General features: G+C 26.0%; 2 protein-coding genes across 6 annotated transcripts; one reads left to right on the top strand and one right to left on the bottom strand.

Moving 5' to 3' along the window:
* Positions 1 to 117: 117 nt before the first annotated feature.
* Positions 118 to 3,297, top strand: LOC112683317 (ER membrane protein complex subunit 6). The gene is made up of 5 exons (XM_025554292.1): positions 118 to 313; positions 442 to 602; positions 1,239 to 1,331; positions 1,642 to 1,661; positions 3,168 to 3,297. Exons 1-5 carry the CDS (start codon positions 274 to 276, stop codon positions 3,196 to 3,198), a joined length of 345 nt encoding a protein of 114 aa, XP_025410077.1. The 5' UTR covers positions 118 to 273; the 3' UTR covers positions 3,199 to 3,297.
* A 119-nt stretch (positions 3,298 to 3,416) lies between these two features.
* Positions 3,417 to 9,089, bottom strand: LOC112683318 (synapse-associated protein of 47 kDa). Of its 5 annotated transcripts, none has more exons than XM_025554294.1 (9): positions 8,691 to 9,089; positions 8,433 to 8,618; positions 8,298 to 8,368; positions 7,980 to 8,101; positions 6,010 to 6,147; positions 5,639 to 5,778; positions 5,422 to 5,552; positions 4,974 to 5,048; positions 3,417 to 3,711 (listed from the first exon to the last, which is right to left on the bottom strand). In XM_025554294.1, the coding sequence occupies exons 1-9, from the start codon at positions 8,816 to 8,818 to the stop codon at positions 3,590 to 3,592; spliced, it is 1,113 nt and encodes a 370-aa protein (XP_025410079.1). In that variant the 5' UTR covers positions 8,819 to 9,089; the 3' UTR covers positions 3,417 to 3,589. The 5 variants fall into 5 exon arrangements, with proteins under 5 accessions (XP_025410079.1, XP_025410078.1, XP_025410081.1 ...); XM_025554293.1 differs by having other exon boundaries at positions 4,974 to 5,114; XM_025554297.1 differs by having other exon boundaries at positions 3,617 to 3,911.
* Between the last annotated feature and the right edge of the window lie 8,018 nt (positions 9,090 to 17,107).

The following is a 17,107-nucleotide window of genomic DNA, read 5'->3' on the forward strand; positions in this document are numbered from 1 at the left end:
TTAAATTGTTCTGTGTTATGATTGAATTTGTTTTAGTTATGAACACTATCTAGTGTTCATAGTTTTAGTTATCATCGCGAATTGTATTGTCACAGAATAAAATTGTTTTGTAATTCGTGGTTATTATCACACACTTTGGTGTTTATAATCTATAAAATGTTTTTATACTTATAAAATTCAATAATAGTGAAGAACAAATTTTTCCATTTCTAGTCACTATTTATTATCAATAAATTATTTATATTTTCCCTTATTAACTATTTTTTTTTTAAAATGGCAGAAAATAAAGAATCCAAAGAAACAAAATTCAAAGGTAATTCAAAAATTGAATAATACTATACCATCATAAATATTGTATATTTTTTACATTATATTACATTACATACTATAAATTTTGTTTTTAAATAAATATTTAACTAACCTATCACAAAAAAATTTTAGAACTAGTGTCCTACAGTGAACCGGCTCTTCGTAATAATTCTTCGGTTGTAGAATACTGCCGCACTTCTATGTCTGCATTATCTGGATGTACCGCTGGAATTCTTGGATTAACAGGGCTATCTGGATTTATATTTTATATATTTTCAGTCTTAGCTCTATGGGTAATTTATGAATTATTATTAAACATATAAAATGTTATCAAACATTTTTTTACTTATGTATATTTGATATGTTATTAATCAAGATCCATCAGTCAAATCCAGTGATAGTTCTCTAATCTTATTTTGTAGTATCTAAATGGTGCTTATTTACCTTTCTCATAATTTGGGCAGATATATTCTATCTATTGGCTCCTATTAACAACTCACCATATTCTTGATATTTTTTTTCACATTTTGTAGTGTAATATGCGTATACATCTATATATATAAATCTCGTGTCACAGTGTTTGTTAACATACTCCTTCAGGCATTCGTGTAATTGGTGATATACGAATTCAGAACGAGTGATTTACGTTTTAATAGTATAAAAACTACTCGGCATGTATAAACCGCCAACCGAGTAGATAGGGTACGATAATGTGCGTATATTAATAGTATAATATAATAATAGGTAATAGTAATTGTAGATCACCAACTACACCTTGTATAATACGGTAGGTCACCTGCTATACGGATGCTCTCCTTCAAAACAGCTTAACCGATTTTAATGAAATTTTGTATATACACTTGGTAGATAAATATTTATAATCTCAAGCATTGATACAAATAATAATAACATTTTATTTTTAATTTCAGGGTTTATTATTGTTTAAAGCAGGAAACTTCTGGCAAAAATATTTCCTAAACAGGCATAGCCTATTGACTGGAGGTTTCTTTAGTGGACTTTTTGTATCCTTTGTATAAATATATTATGCTGTATAATTTAATTTTATAATCAAATTTCAAATATTTATAATTAAAATGTATTCATGGTAAAAATCCTGTTTAAATAGAATACAAGAAATTAATATAAAATTTAAGGACTATAATATTTCTACTCTCTTGTAACAGATTACATAATTTGTAATTTTATTTTGAATTTATTTTTGGCCAACAAAATTATTTATTTAAACCTGAATATATTAATTATAAATATTAAAAATACTTAACAGTATATTAATATTTTATTTGTATATATTCCTTAAATTAATATTTCCAGACATATGTATTATTTTGGACGTATCCTTTTAAAAAATTAGTTTTAGATAAAAATAAATACATAAACAAATTGTATTAATGATAAATATTATAAATTTCTATAAATGTAAAATTAGTCCCTCATTTGTTCTTTATCTACAAATATTTTATAGGTAGGTCAGGTATTTTTTAGAATTGCATATAAGTAAACCCAATGCTAAATGACAAAAATTGTAATTTTAATTATTATTTATTTGACATCTATGAATTTTATTTTATTAAATTAATTTATATCACTATTTTCAAAAAATTAAAATTGCTAGTTAATATTATACTTTTTCCATTAAGAATTAATGAATATTTTCGAATAATAATGAGTTTTCTCTTTTGTTAAAAATTATTAATTTCTCCTTGATATTATTTGTACTATAAATAAGTTCAACAAAAATAAAAACTGGGTTTTTTAGTTATTTTTTAATTGGTTTCTAACTAAGTTGTTTTTAATTAATTTTTTATTTTTCAATTACTAGTCTTGTTTATTATAGATAATAACAATAAAATTAATAATAATTAAATGATGAGGTAGTAATTATAAACATATAATAGACATTATAATCAAATAGAAAAAATATTAATAGATATGTCAATAGTTATATGTACATATTTAAATAAAAATATTAGTAAAAAAATCTTGTCTTAAGGAAAAAATGAATTTAAGTCTCAAAATTAAATTCAAGTAATAAAATTAAAAAAAAAAAGTTTATAAACTTTTACAGTAAATTAAAAAGTCTATTGTGAAAATGTATAATACTCCCGGGTAAGCATTTATTTTAATATTAATTAAAAAGTATTTTCTTTCATAAAAAATGTAGTCGAATTATTTATGGTGTGATAATTTTGCTAAGAATGCCTATTAATTTAGATTATTTATTTCACCTTCTTATAAGACTAAGTGTTCTTAATCATTAATTAATTCCCATTGATCCAGGACAGATCAATAACACGAAACAGCAGTCCAGATTGACCCGAATCAAATATTCACTCACATCTAGGCCCTGTTTTATAACTTTTAATGTTTAATTTACAACTTCTAATTCATTTGGGCCATCATTATTTGACAAACCTGTCAATGAACCTGGAGAAAAAATTGTTCACTATTTTTTTTTTCGTTCTGGATCTGGCATGAACACCTGCTCTGGGCCAGGCCTGTTCAAGTGTGAATTGTGAAATATAAAAATTTATATATTTTCTAAAAATTGGGCAGATACTGACCTGGATCAATAGGAATAGACCTTAAACATATCAAAGGGTATAACCGATACTACTATTTTGTATTCAGTCATTTTACTTCACACTTTTCTTAAGTCTTGCTTTCTTTAGTGAACTTAAAAAAAATGTAATTTAAAAAATGTAACTAATAATATGTTATCTGACTGCTTTAATTTTAAGTATATTGTATATAAATAATGATACAGAAATTGAATTACAATTTACAATTTTATTTCACAATATTTTAAGATTAAATTATTCTTAACTAAATGTATACAGTTTTTTATATGGAATGGTACATGTCTATTAATTATTTTAGTGTATACTTACGTTTTTTGTCTTAAATCTGAAGTATATGGTTTATCTAAGGTTTTGTGAAAATTAATAATAAAAACAAATTATTGCTTTATGATGTATTATAATATTTATGTTTAATTTTATTGTAATATAATAATAATAATAATAATAATAAATTATCACTAATTTAACAACATGAAGATAATTGTATTAATTTTATCATAAATGGTAATACATTTTTGGTTAGATATAGTATTATCATATAATAGAAATATTATTAACAATAAAATTTAAAACAGTCAATCTTTAGATAATAGTCTAGATTCTACATCAGAACACCAGCCTTAAAAAATCAATATATAACAATATAATTAAGACCTATCTACTATGAATAAAATGAACAATTATTTGAGGTCATATTTTTCACTGAATCCAGTTTTTGTATTGTCTGTATGGCCATCCTCATTATTTTTGATAATCTCGTATTCCTGTAATTCAGCCTCCAGCTCATTTTCCCAATGTTCTTCTACAAACCGGATCCGAAAATTTTTAATAAACACACAAGGATAGGAAAAATACTTATAGATTTTATAGGCATAAGTTATTATTGCACATTAAGGATATAGGAAAAGCGAATAGAAGAGAAAATACGCTTTTGTGGGGAATGGAAGCAAAGCGCTTAAAGAAAGTCGTCTTGTGGTTGCAATTTGTTGACACCATTTCAAGCTGTTAACACAATACACACACACACATATTTGTTAAGAAATACAGTCAGTCTACATACATACTTGAATGACATTTCATGTATGTTTGAAAATTAGTATACACAAAATATTAAATATTTAAAAAAAAGAAAGATTCTTCAAATTCGATATTAATTATGAATCATTCAGTTGTAAAATTACTTTTTTACTTACCAATTTTTCATGAATTGATTAAGAAAATGAAAACTCATAGGAATTGGATAAAAATAATTAAAAAAAGTTAAATATTGGATAGAAATTTTAAGCAATCATGCATGCTTCTTAAGAGAAAATAATTCAACTAATTTTTAATAAATTAGATGTCAAACATTTTATAATGATTAAATAAAAGGTTAATTAAGGTTAATTAAATAAAAGGATAATGATACAAATAGTACAAGTGCAATTAAACAAATAAACATTACATAAATAACAAATAATACACACACATTTATCAACAATAAATTTAATTTAAAAAAATTATGCAATTAGATTAATGTTTTTTGTTACCAATAATCTGAGTATTAGTATTTTGTACCTACATTTATTTAAGATATTGAAAAATATTTAAAAGTATTAAAATTTTTAGTTTCCTATTTTTTAAATAATATAATATAAAAACGCATTTAAAATTGAGGGCAATATTTTAATTTCGAAAATATTTAAAGAATATTTGTGTAAAAAAATCTAATAACATAGGAAAACTATAACTGTTATATATTTCTTAATCTACACAATAGTTATGGATGTATTCACTATATAAATAAAATTTCAATATTTTATTTATATGTGTTAAATGTTGTATAAAAACTGTAAATTATTCTATGTTTAAAAAATATAATAATTTTAATTTCAATATTTTTTATTCTCAAAGTAATTTTTTTAAAGGTAATAAAATTTAAATAAAAATAATAATTCCTTTGTTATTGGTACAATGTGTGACAATATGTAGAACAAATTAATTTAAATTAATATAAGCTTAAATTTAAAATATGTCCAATAAAAATTAATACATATTTTTGGATAATGACTTCCTTTTACTTACCATTTTCTGAAGTCTCAACACCCAAACTTTCTTTTAAGCTCTTCCTTATTTCTTCTATTTCATTTGTATCATGTTCTGCAAATGTATCCGATACAAATTCAGATTCTTTCACATACTTGTAAGTGTCAGTATTCGTGGTGTCTATTATTACAATAATAATTTTAAAAAAGCAAAATAATATGCACTACACTTAAATAAAATAAAAAGTGCAGTATTTTACTAAAATAATTTTAATGTAAATATGATGAATATACTGTAAAAGCTAAAAATAACACTGATGAGCCATTTCATGCAAAATAAACAACCAACTTTGATTATAGTTTTATGAAAATAAATTATCAATGATAATTATTATTATTATTATTTTTGTAAATGAACCTCATTAAACATGTCATTATTGTTATTAAGAAACCCAAATATTTACTGTAAAATAAAACAATTTAATTACCTGTCAAATCAGAATTGACATTTGATGAGGCTGTATTGTAATCAGTTGACTCTAAAGATTCCAAATTACTTGCATTGCAAATTAAATTGACTCTGTAGAAATAGTTTTGCCAGAAATTTTCTTCGTTTATTCTAAACAGTAAAGCAGTATAAAAGTAATTAATATTTTTAAACCATTTCTACTAAAATAAGCATATACAAATATTACATTTACTTACATTTTAGGAACGAGATCAAATCGCATTTTTTCTAAATTTGGATCTTCGGCTAAAATAGCCATAGCAACAGGATAAGATGTTTCATAATTGAAACTGAAATCTATACCTACAGGAGGACTGCGTACAAAATTTCGCCTATCCTATAAATATAAAATATATATTATTTGATGTAATTAAAGACATCAATGATTGATGTTATACAGTAATATATTTGAATAATAAAATAATCTATTTTATTTTAAAATTCGAGAGGTACAATATAAAATTATTCAATGATTCTAAAAATAATAATAATAATAACTAAACAAACTCTTCTGAATTATAAATTTATAAATAAAAATGTTGATTGAAATTTAATTATCTATACTAACAGTTGACAAAGCAAGACATTCAGCTTTCACAGCTTCTTCATTAGGATGACCAATCCAAGGTGGAACAGCAGCAGCCTCATTGTCTTTTTTATCCTTTAAAAATGATTCTTGTTCTTTGTTTAACTCTCCAAGTATACTCTAGAAAATTATAAAATGTATAGCAGGGGAACGAATTATTATTTTTGAAGAACCATTTTGGGAATTTTGAATATGTTCAGAAGCCATCACAATTCAATATCAGTATGTATATTAAGCAAAACATTTTCTTTTGAAAAATGTTTTATGTTAAGTCTCATAGAGATGTTTAATATTGAAAATTTTAAAAACAACTAATTTCTGATGGCAATTCAATATGTGCAACAAAATTTACAGACAAAATTAACAATCATTTTATATAAGTATTTTAAATATAATCAAAGCTTAATAATAACTTTTAATATCAATATAATATTTTTACAATTAAATACTAAAATATACAACTATAAAACATTTTATTTGATGTTAATCTTTTGTATGCACCATGTTTGGATATATAAGTAGAGAAGATTAAAACAGAGAAAATACAGATACAAATATAAAGAGATTTAATAACATTTAAAAACCCTAACATAAACTAATATAAAACAAGTACTTTTTTTTATAAATGTACTATTTATGTACATCTGTCATTGTTTAAGTTTTAGTATTTAATAAAATAAGTATAACACTTTCATACTATATTTCAACTTAAATATCAATTAATCATAAAAAAACAACTGTGAATTATTTTTATTTTTACTAAAACATTAAAATGAGTACAAATTATATAATCCTAACATAATTATACATATAAACGTTTAGAAAAATAATAATTAAATCTCAAACAATATAATCAATACTAATTAAAATTATTTCTATACTGATTAATATTATTTATATATTATCAATAAATGTAATGCTTTTTTTATTCAAATAATAACTATCTATATAAAGTGTATTATTTGTTGGTATTAGGTCAAGGTTGGGAGTAGTCGCTTAAAGCCGTATAACAAGTAGGGTTAGGAAATGAAAGGGGATAGGATGGATCAATAAACTGCTACTGCTATTAAACAGCATCCCTTCCCTTTGAACACTTCCGTTATATCCATACTATACCAAAAGAGGGTGGCAAAAATGAATAAATAATAAATTTAAATACCATGCTTTAATTATAGCTAACTTAAGTATTTTGAGTTTAATACATTAAGTTACTAACTATAATTTTTATAACTCCTTTTTAATGAATCCAAAGGAAATAATATTCATTAACATAAACTTTAAGTATACCAAAAATAATTGTGTTTAAAAATTAATTGAATACATTTTTGACAAAATAATTAATCAGTATAATAAATAATTAAAAGATTTAATAAGGGTTAATAGTAAAATGACTAAATAATATATTTTTATATGATTTTCAATACTTTTTTTTCCTATTTTAGCTAAATGTAAACAATTTTAAAAGTTCAACAAAATAGCAATAAAAATGTTATGAATACATTTTTTTTTTAAATTTAATCGATTAATAAAAATTAAATTTTTTACTAAATTAATCAGATTAATTTTTGATAAATTTGAAGGTCACATATTTAAATTAAATAGTTGTTTAGCAATAAAAATATGTTATATTAATCTTATTACTTAATATATAAATAAATAATATGTATAAAAAATAAATACATTTTTTTTCTTTATATTCAGTTGTAATTGTAATAAATTCATATATACCTGATGATGAATTTTTAATTAGAAATCGGTAGTACTTTATAAATATAATAAAACTTCAGACTAAGCTTTTATTTATTTATTTATACGTTAATATACGAATATTAACCATTTAATAATTTTTAATATTTATGTTTTTTTTATTATTTTATTAATAATTAATGTAGTTAGCAGTTTCAACAATTTTTATATTTACATAATATATGAGAAAATATCACAATACTTACATTTTCTCCGACAGTTTTTTTTATCTTTGCTCCTGCTTCACTGACAGTTTTTCCTGCTTTATTCACAGCACTGTATAAAAAGCTTCCAATAGACTTCGCCCCTTGAAGAGCTTTAGTTGATACTGCAAATATAAAAATTATATAAAACAAAAAACGAAGACATCATAAGTACTGTACACATTTTAATTTTATGATGAACATCTTATAACATAAATCTTTAAAATGATAAGAATTTACTTTGTATAAAATAAATTAGTTATTTATTCAGTAATAAATACATAAAACATTTTAAAAATTACTGAATTAAAAGATGCTAACCATTTCCTCCTTGAGTATTTCCTAGATCATCTTCTCCCTCAGAAATAGGAGTATCAGGATCTCCAGTAGCGCTAAAAAAAAATTTTAACATTACATTTTTTTTTTATATTTAAAATAATTAAGTTAATAATCCACCTGGAATTATCATCTTCTTTTTCTTTAAAGTTCTCTTTTGTAGTTTCTTGTAAAAGTTCTGCTGGGGGATCAGGTACAACTTCACTGTCACTTTTACGCAAACCGGATATACCACTTCCCAACCAACTAGACATTTGATTTTTCACATTTCCTAACAACTCTAGTTTACTAGACGGTTTTGTAGGACTAAAATAAAAAATACAAAATACATAATAATTATTACAATTAAAATACATCTTATTATTTCGATAAAATTACCTTAAATCATCTTTTTTTTCAATGTATTCTTCAGGAAGTTCAGTTTTTGGTGATGGCACTGTTTCTTCTACATCTTCTTGCTTTTTACCAATCCAACTACTCATTTGGCTTGTAATTCCGTTGAACATATTGAAAACTATTTACGATTTTTACACACGAAAATTCAATAATTGTTTAAGACTTAAAATAAATATATTATTGCTTGATAGAAGCGATTATTATTGCCGTTTATTTAAAGAACACTAGATAGTATATAAATATATGAACACAAAAGGATTTCACATTTATAAACACACTAAATAGTTATCAAGCAAAATATTAAGATATTTGAAACGTCTAAAACAGCAAGTGGTTGAAACAATAAGTGAACACGTCCATACACTAGAGCGTCACAAACTTGACTGTCGACTATCCCGTCAACACAGAAGGCACAGGCGTTACGCACCAATTTTACACAATGGAACGCTAAAATCGATTAGGATTTGGAGAAAAGATTCGGTGTGCTGGTGAGTATCTGATATGGTTTTACGTCATTTTGTTACTTATCAATGCGCCTCAATATATATATATATATTTTTTTTTAAATATTCATTATAATTCTTTTTCATTGATTGGAACCCAGTATTAATTGCAAAATTAGAAAAAAAATTACAAAAAACTTCGATGCAAAGAATATAAGAATATTTAAAAAAATATGTTGACAAGCCTCAAATATACAACTTAAATGTGATTTTGCGTAGTTATTGTGTAGTACAAAAAAAACTTTTATCTAAACTCGAATTCTTCTATGAATGTACAAAAAAATATGTGAATACATTAAAACTCGAAGCCCTGATATTTGATATAATAAGTCTAAAATGATAACATAACATTTTAAATTCAAATTAAGCATTGAGCAGCACTTTAATGTTCAGGATATTTAGATATACACATATAATAATACAGGGGTGTCTTCAGGGAACGCGAATGGGGCATATCCTTCTCCATTCTTTTTTTCACATTTTTGTTAATAAAATTATAAAAAATTAAATAAAATTAGCAAATGATTAATATTCATAAGTTAATAAATAAATAAATAGTTTAGAATACATCAGTGCATTTTTTAACTAGTTAACTAGACGACACAAATGTCGCCCAGTGATTATACTCTATCGACAATATTTTAAAAGATTGGGCAAAATAATGCGAAACAAACGTGTAATACTATAATCGTATTATGATATTACATTGACTATTTTGAGAAAAAAAATTTTTGTCGCTCAGTGAAAATTCCTTATAAAATGCACTGGTATACATAGAAATAAATAAATATAGTAGAACCTCTTTAAGACGCTCTCCAAAGGACCAGTTTAAAATAGCGTCAAAATGATGTTTTCAAAATCAAGGGAGTCGTAAAAATTAGCTTATTAGCCGGGAAATCGTCTTAAACGAGAGCGTCTTGAACGGGTTCTACTGTGTTTTTATTGATTTTTCTATATACCTGACGATGAATTTTTAATTTGAAACCGGTCGTACTTTAAAAATATAATAATACTTCAGTCTAAACATTTATTTATTATTAGTATCATACAAGGAAATAACATAATAGTACACTGTAAAATCTATAACCGTGCCTGTGCCAGATGTCCTATATCAAAGGTAGCCAACTTTTAAAGAATTGTTATCGACTTCTAATCAACCAAAAAAATAAAAAAATGTTTGACACTGAGTAAAAATATATTTTTTTATGTATTTTCATTATGTATGTTGCATGTTAAACTTCTTTTTTTCTTCTATTTCAAATATTAATTAACAATAATAACTTTAATTTCATAATTTTACATAACATGTATATAAGGCGATAAATACCGTTATTAAAATACGGAATATCCATTAGATTACGACGTACATATGCCTACATAGCTACTCAATCTTAGCGTATGATTTCGTTTTTCATAGTTATTTATTACTATATATTTCTTTAATTGTTATTAATCTAATTTTAATATTCGTGGATTGTACAAAAATATAAAAATGTACATCAAAAAAAAAAATTTTAATTTTTTTTTGAAAAAATAAAAAAATATTGAAAAGAGTCAGGATTGATTGGAACTCATATTGCGATCGACCTGTTGGCCATCTCTGCCATGTATGACATTATACACCTCGAGTGAAACCAAACAAACTACCTAATTTATAATGTATGAAGTTCACCCTCCCCCCTATGAAAGAATCTAAGGGACGCCACTGTATTAATTATGTGTATTATAAATGTTCTATATTTTCTCATAAAAAAAAGGTAAGTAAAAAAACTCGAAAATTTATTTTTAATAATAAATTAATAGCGTTATTGTTTTGAAATAATTTTCAGTATGTGAGAACAAACAAAGATCATGGGTGAATTTAGCTATTAAGATAATGAGTAGTGTTTGGGACTTGTTGCATTTGCATATTTTTTTACAATGAGTATAGATAATCTGAGTTAGATATACATACATGTGTTTTAAAATACAAGTATAATTGACTGTAATACAATATTTTTAACTATATATGTTTGCATATTTTGCTGTTTTTTAGGCAAAATCAGTGCTCGAATTGAGGAGAGGGGTATGCAAGGGGGCGGAGCTCCTTTACTATTTTTTTTTTTCGCGTACCCTAACTATATTTTTTCACCGGAACGGGGAGACACGTTCATCCTAATAGATGCCCAAAATAATTTTTAAATGAATTTTAATTTACTTCAATTCGAAATCGAATTTTACGATTTATAATATCAAAACTATTTTTATAATTAAAGATTATATGGTGGTTGTGATAAGGGACAACGTCGTCATTTCTGGAAAAATATAAATAGCAATGTCTATGAATTTGGTGTATTATACTTTATACATTGTACAGTTTGTTATTAATATTGGCGATCGACGATATCGTCATTTCGGAAAAATAAATGCCCGCACCATGACCTTAGACTAATCTAAAGGTGCGGTCCCACTGGGAGCGATTCTGCGTTTCTGCGTTTCGAGCATTTCTGCGATTTTACACGCGCGATGTTCTTTAGCGATTTTGATAGGAACATTTTAGCGATTTTACATGCGTTTCTGCATTTTTAGTCGTGGGTGTTCATGTGTATTTCATTTGTTTATTCGATCCTCGACAAAGATGACGTCCAGAAAAATGTTACTGGTTGAAAGTGCTGCTTTTATTGATATTAAAGTAAATTTTGTTAAGAAACGTTTATGGGTTCACGAAATAAATAAGCATAGGCTATCTGAAGGGGAATTTCAAACGCTTTTTAGTAAATTAAAAAATACTATTATACTATAATATACTATATTAGCTAATATATCAAAATATATAATATTAATTAATTAAATTACCATTCATGTCAAGATCCTTTCTAATGTTGGACCAATATTTTTGAAACTTAGTCCTATTACTGTGGTCCGGGTATCTAGGATTCCAAATAGCTTCCTGTACGAAGACAGCGGCAGCTATTTGTTCGAACACAATCGACGTGGTAGAAATTTTGACAGCGATTAATCGCCGAATATCAAACTATTTTGTTCTTTCAGCGATTACCGCGCGTGTAAAGCTATACGCGATACGCGGCACGCGCTTAGCGGGACCACTGCATATGAGTTACATACTTTTGTTAAAATCGCTAAAACGCAAAATCACTACACGCTATCGTAAAAACGTAAATCGCTCCCAATGGGCCGTAGCTTAAGGCCGTGGCCCGCACTAAAGAGTAAAAATAGTTAAAAACAAAAACCAAATATATGATTATATCATTCGATTCATGCATAATCGCCTACAATTATGTTGATTATTATTTAATTTTTATTTTCTATTGTAACATGTAGGATAGAAATGTAATGTATATTCGAATACTCGAACATTAGAATATCAGTATTCGATGCTTCGACAAGAGCGGGTTTTATCACTCAACAAGGAGGGGGAGGGCTAATAATTAGCCCTCGAAATATTTAGCCTTAATTATTGAGGTTCAAGGATTCACCAAGCTGTATTTTAAATTTATACACGGCTCGCGGCGGGCAGCGATCTAGTTGTAATTTGTATTCTTTTACGGAGATCACGTTGTCAGACCGAGTTCTGTGTGTCAAGCCATTCAGAGCATTCAAAATTCAAATGTCCATAAATATTAAATAACCATATTCTTCAATGACGATATTTAATAAAAATTATCGATACATCATAATACTCGTCTTAGAAAAATAGATAGCTTAGTCCCAAGGGGGGGGGGGCTAATACCCCCATGGCCCCCCCTTATACCTGCCACTGTGCTACAATACCTATTATTATTAAACGTTTTGTATTGCGCGAAAACTTAAACGAATAATTTTCTTTACGTATTGTATTGTAGCATCGAATACTCGAATAATTCCCATCACTGATGTAGAATGTTGGTATTGCTATCAAAATATATTATATTTGAAATTTAAATATTTGTTTAGCTGAAAAGTGGTATTCAAAATATATGTAAGGTTGGTGTGAGGGGGGGGGGGTGATTGCCGAATCCCCTCACAGGTCTGTGTTAAATAATTGTGCACGTGAAACGCAGTTTTCAAATCGTTAGACTGAGCCCCTCTACTTAATTTTTCCCAATTCGAGCACTGGGCAAAATGCATATTAGATATTTACAATTTAAATATTATATTTACTCATTTTTATGTTTTATGTGAAGTAAATCTATTCTAAAGGTTAACATCTCTTTTTTACATTTTTTTCATTGTAGAAGACGAAGAAAATTAATTCTATCATACGGAGTAATATTATAGTTTTAGACTTATATATTTATTGTTGTCAAAAAATAATTAAATAAAAACAATTGTCTACATTTAAAATGTAATAAGTCAAATTAAAAAAAATAAATTTAATTGTTAATATAAAAAAAATGTAGTAGCATATTTTTGCGCGTATTTCGATTATTTTAAGTGAATATGTGCGTACATATTTCCTATAATTTATGAGCAATAAGTCAGAAACCTTACTAATGAGCTTAAATTTGAGTTTAATATTTTTTCTACTTAGGTAGATCGTCTTGAACTTGTTTTAAATTTTAAAAAATGTCAGTCAATTTGTCCTTGTCTGATTAAAAAGCATCCCAAAAGGCCTGTCGTTGTCATTTAGCCTTAAGATATCCGCTTATAGCTTAGAGTAATTTAGGATTAAGTTAGATTAAGACTAACTTTATTTAGGTAATGTTTATAAAATACAAAATTATGTTTTGCAAAACTTTAAGTAATATAATAATATAATATATAAAATATGTGCGTTAAGTATAAGTTATAACGTGTGAGTAAAACTCCATATATTCCTCCTGTAATATGGACCAGTTAAAAATTTTACCCCCCCCTCCTCAAAAACTGAAATAAAAAAACTGTGTCTCCCCGTGACTAAGTCCAACTACGTAGTATGTTTATTATCCCATATATTCTCTGTTCTCGCAGCGTCGATGTAAATGAACACTTTTTAACATCCCTTCTAAATGGTTCCTTAGATGCATCTAATTCACTTGCTAAAATTCCATTCAAAGTTCCTAACTGTGGAACACAAAATCTAGACCAGTTTTATGTGCCTCACTACTCTACTGTCTATGGTTGGTTACAATCATCGACTAAACAGAATGCTCCATGTTAATAATCCATATGTACCCTAGTTGTTTTAGCTACTGTAGCTAACTATAGCTACTTATATTATCTGTACGTTTTTATTTTTATTGTATGGCTTTGTTACTAAATTATTTTGCATACATATATGTATCCTTTTTAACTGCCTATTGGCGTAAAATATATATTAAGTAAAATAAAAAATAAAATTTTATAGTATTATCAGGCCCGTATTTAGGGGGGGGGGGGGCACGGGTAGGCACATGCCCGGAGTCGTCAAGCCTTAGGGGCGGCGAAATATTTTAGCAAAATTGTTTTTAAAAATGATGTACCTAATGAAAAAAAAATAAAATGTAGGGTTTTCCAATAGAGACGCTCAAACTTTATCTAGTTATATCGGTCATATCGATAAAATTTTATCTGCAATTGTAATTTATATGTATTGTAGATTATTTAGTAGTGTATGGCAAATTAGTTATGGGGACAATCGAGTGATTTCAATAATTGGGTGGTTAGTAATCGAGAAGATTTAACAATCGAGATTCACTCGAAAAAAATCTGTCGGTTAGTATTTAGTTGATAGTAATTATTTACTAATTACTAAATAAAAATTTTAAATTCTATAGTAGGTAGCAGTGTCGGCCTGGCACACCAAAGGCCCATGGGTCAGTTTTTTCAAGGGGCCTCCAAAAAATGTGCATGACATTTTATTGAAATAACATATTAAGATACTTCTATAAATATACTTTACATTTTTACCAATATAGATCCAAGGGCGGATACAAGGGGTCAATGGGGGCAATTGCCCCCCCCCGTTTCATAAAAAAAGTGTCATATATTCCAACAAAGTTTTTTTTTTAAATAGATGACCTTTTTTAATTGATAACTAACAAATTGCCCCCCCCCCCACCGTTTAGTACCACTGTATCCGCCCTCATATGGATCATAATAAACAATTTGGTTTACTCATGAGTTAACTTATTAATATTAAATTAAATATAAAAGCAATTTTACAACTAATTATTTTTAAAATAGTAAGAATTTTTTAAATAATAAAACATAATTTTTATATAAGTAATTTTTTTAATTCATTAGATGAATTAGCTTTGGCCTCAATCAGTTGTTTGGTATCAAAAGCTATATTTTTTTTATAGCCATCAACATTAATGGGGTAAGATGATTTTGGTGTAATGTTGAGGGAAGTTTTTTTTAATACATGTAAGCTTTGAAAATACTCTTTCACAAATTGTTTGTGTTAATGGCAATAACAAAGTAATCTTATAAATGATAAATAAATTTGAAAATAAATTTGACTGGCATGATCATTTTCGTACTACCAAAAATGCACAGTGAATACATTTGTTGCATTTATTGCAATTTATTGATTTTGATATTTTATCATTATCTTCATCACTTCCACTTACATCTTCATTGTTTAAAAATAAATTTTTTTCTGAATTACAATCGATAGTATATATTGTTTCAAATTTTAAGACTACTTGATGGTTCAATCCAAGCTTCTTACATAAAGTACTCAAAGCTGATACAGGAATTATTTCAATGTTGTTAAATATTGCAATACTTCTGAGGTCCAACCAGTTCAAGTCTTTTAATACATTTTCATTTTATATGTGTCTATAATTAAAAAAGCATCATATTTAAATCTAGTTTATGAATATATAATTCTTGATTCATCACAATACTTTTCCCCAAAAAGGTTTTTTTTTTTTGAAATACGTTTTATCTTCAATATTAATTAAATCTTCTTCATATAGTGATTATTTATTTTTTTACAAAAATGTTGACATTTTTTATATAAATTTGATACATACTCGTAATTTCTTTTTTTCTCAATTTCTTTTTTTAAGGCAGCTATCATATTCAAGGCTTGTAAATAATTAATAATTTTCGCTTGTAGATAAATAGATACCGGAGTTGTGGCTGAATAAATATCAAGCAATAAATGAGATGTAAAACTAATTTCAAATCTTGACCAATTACTAATTAATGATTTAGCAATGAATTTGAATTGTGTATTTACTGATAATCAAAAGTTAAATGACGATTATTTGTCTGATAATTTGTGTTTTAATCATGAAGAATTTGAGTAGTTAATGAATGAATATAACAAAGATGCACAAAATTATCAGGTATTCGAACAATCTTTTAGAATAGTCGAAAATAAACAAAATGTCCCTAATATTGATGAACCGTCTGCTAGTACAGAAATAGCGAGTCATAACAATAAAATAGTAAAAAAAAAATCATAAAGGATTATTACATGGATATAAAATAAATAAAAAACATCAGCAAACAAATAAAGTAGCTACGATAAAAAAAACCGATCATGTTCTTGTAAAAAATTAAAAACCAAAAAATAACCTAAGAAATGGTACCCCGGTAAAGAAAATAACTATGTAGGAAACATTCCTAAGTTTACAGGTGAATTAAGTTCAATTCAAGCATTTACACCGTATGGCTATTTTATTCAACTTTTTCCTGATTCTATTTTTGAACTTGTTAACCTAACGAAAGTTGTCAATATGCAGCCCAAAATGGTAATTTTTCATATCATGTTTCTAAAAATGAAATAAAAGCTTTTATTGGTATTAATATTATTATGACTTATATAAAGTATCTAAACACTAGAATGTATTGGTCAAGTGAGCCTGGTCGAAGAATGGATCAAATTACAAATGTTATATGCGTTAATCGATTTAGTGAAATTAAATGTTATTTACATTTTACAAATAACTTAAGTGCTCTAAATTGAAATGATCGTTATTGGAAAATTCGTCCGGTTCTTGA

Source organism: Sipha flava, unplaced genomic scaffold (genome assembly GCF_003268045.1).
Source record: "Sipha flava isolate LNK unplaced genomic scaffold, YSA_version1 224_pilon_pilon, whole genome shotgun sequence".
NCBI lineage: Eukaryota > Metazoa > Arthropoda > Insecta > Hemiptera > Aphididae > Sipha > Sipha flava.

Bases quoted from the DNA above. Each gene is read 5' to 3' on its own strand.
- LOC112683317 (XM_025554292.1), top strand. From the start codon at position 274: ATGGCAGAAAATAAAGAATCCAAAGAAACAAAATTCAAAG. The intron at 603-1,238 runs GTAATTTATGAA...TTTTAATTTCAG, and splicing joins TTTCAGTCTTAGCTCTATGG to GGTTTATTATTGTTTAAAGC. The intron at 1,332-1,641 runs GTATCCTTTGTA...TAATATTTCCAG, and splicing joins GTTTCTTTAGTGGACTTTTT to ACATATGTATTATTTTGGAC.
- LOC112683318 (XM_025554293.1), bottom strand. From the start codon at position 8,818: ATGTTCAACGGAATTACAAGCCAAATGAGTAGTTGGATTGGTAAAAAG. The intron at 5,553-5,638 runs GTAAGTAAATGT...TTTACTGTTTAG, and splicing joins TTTGATCTCGTTCCTAAAAT to AATAAACGAAGAAAATTTCT. The intron at 3,712-4,973 runs GTAAGTAAAAGG...TCCGGTTTGTAG, and splicing joins TGTTGAGACTTCAGAAAATG to AAGAACATTGGGAAAATGAG.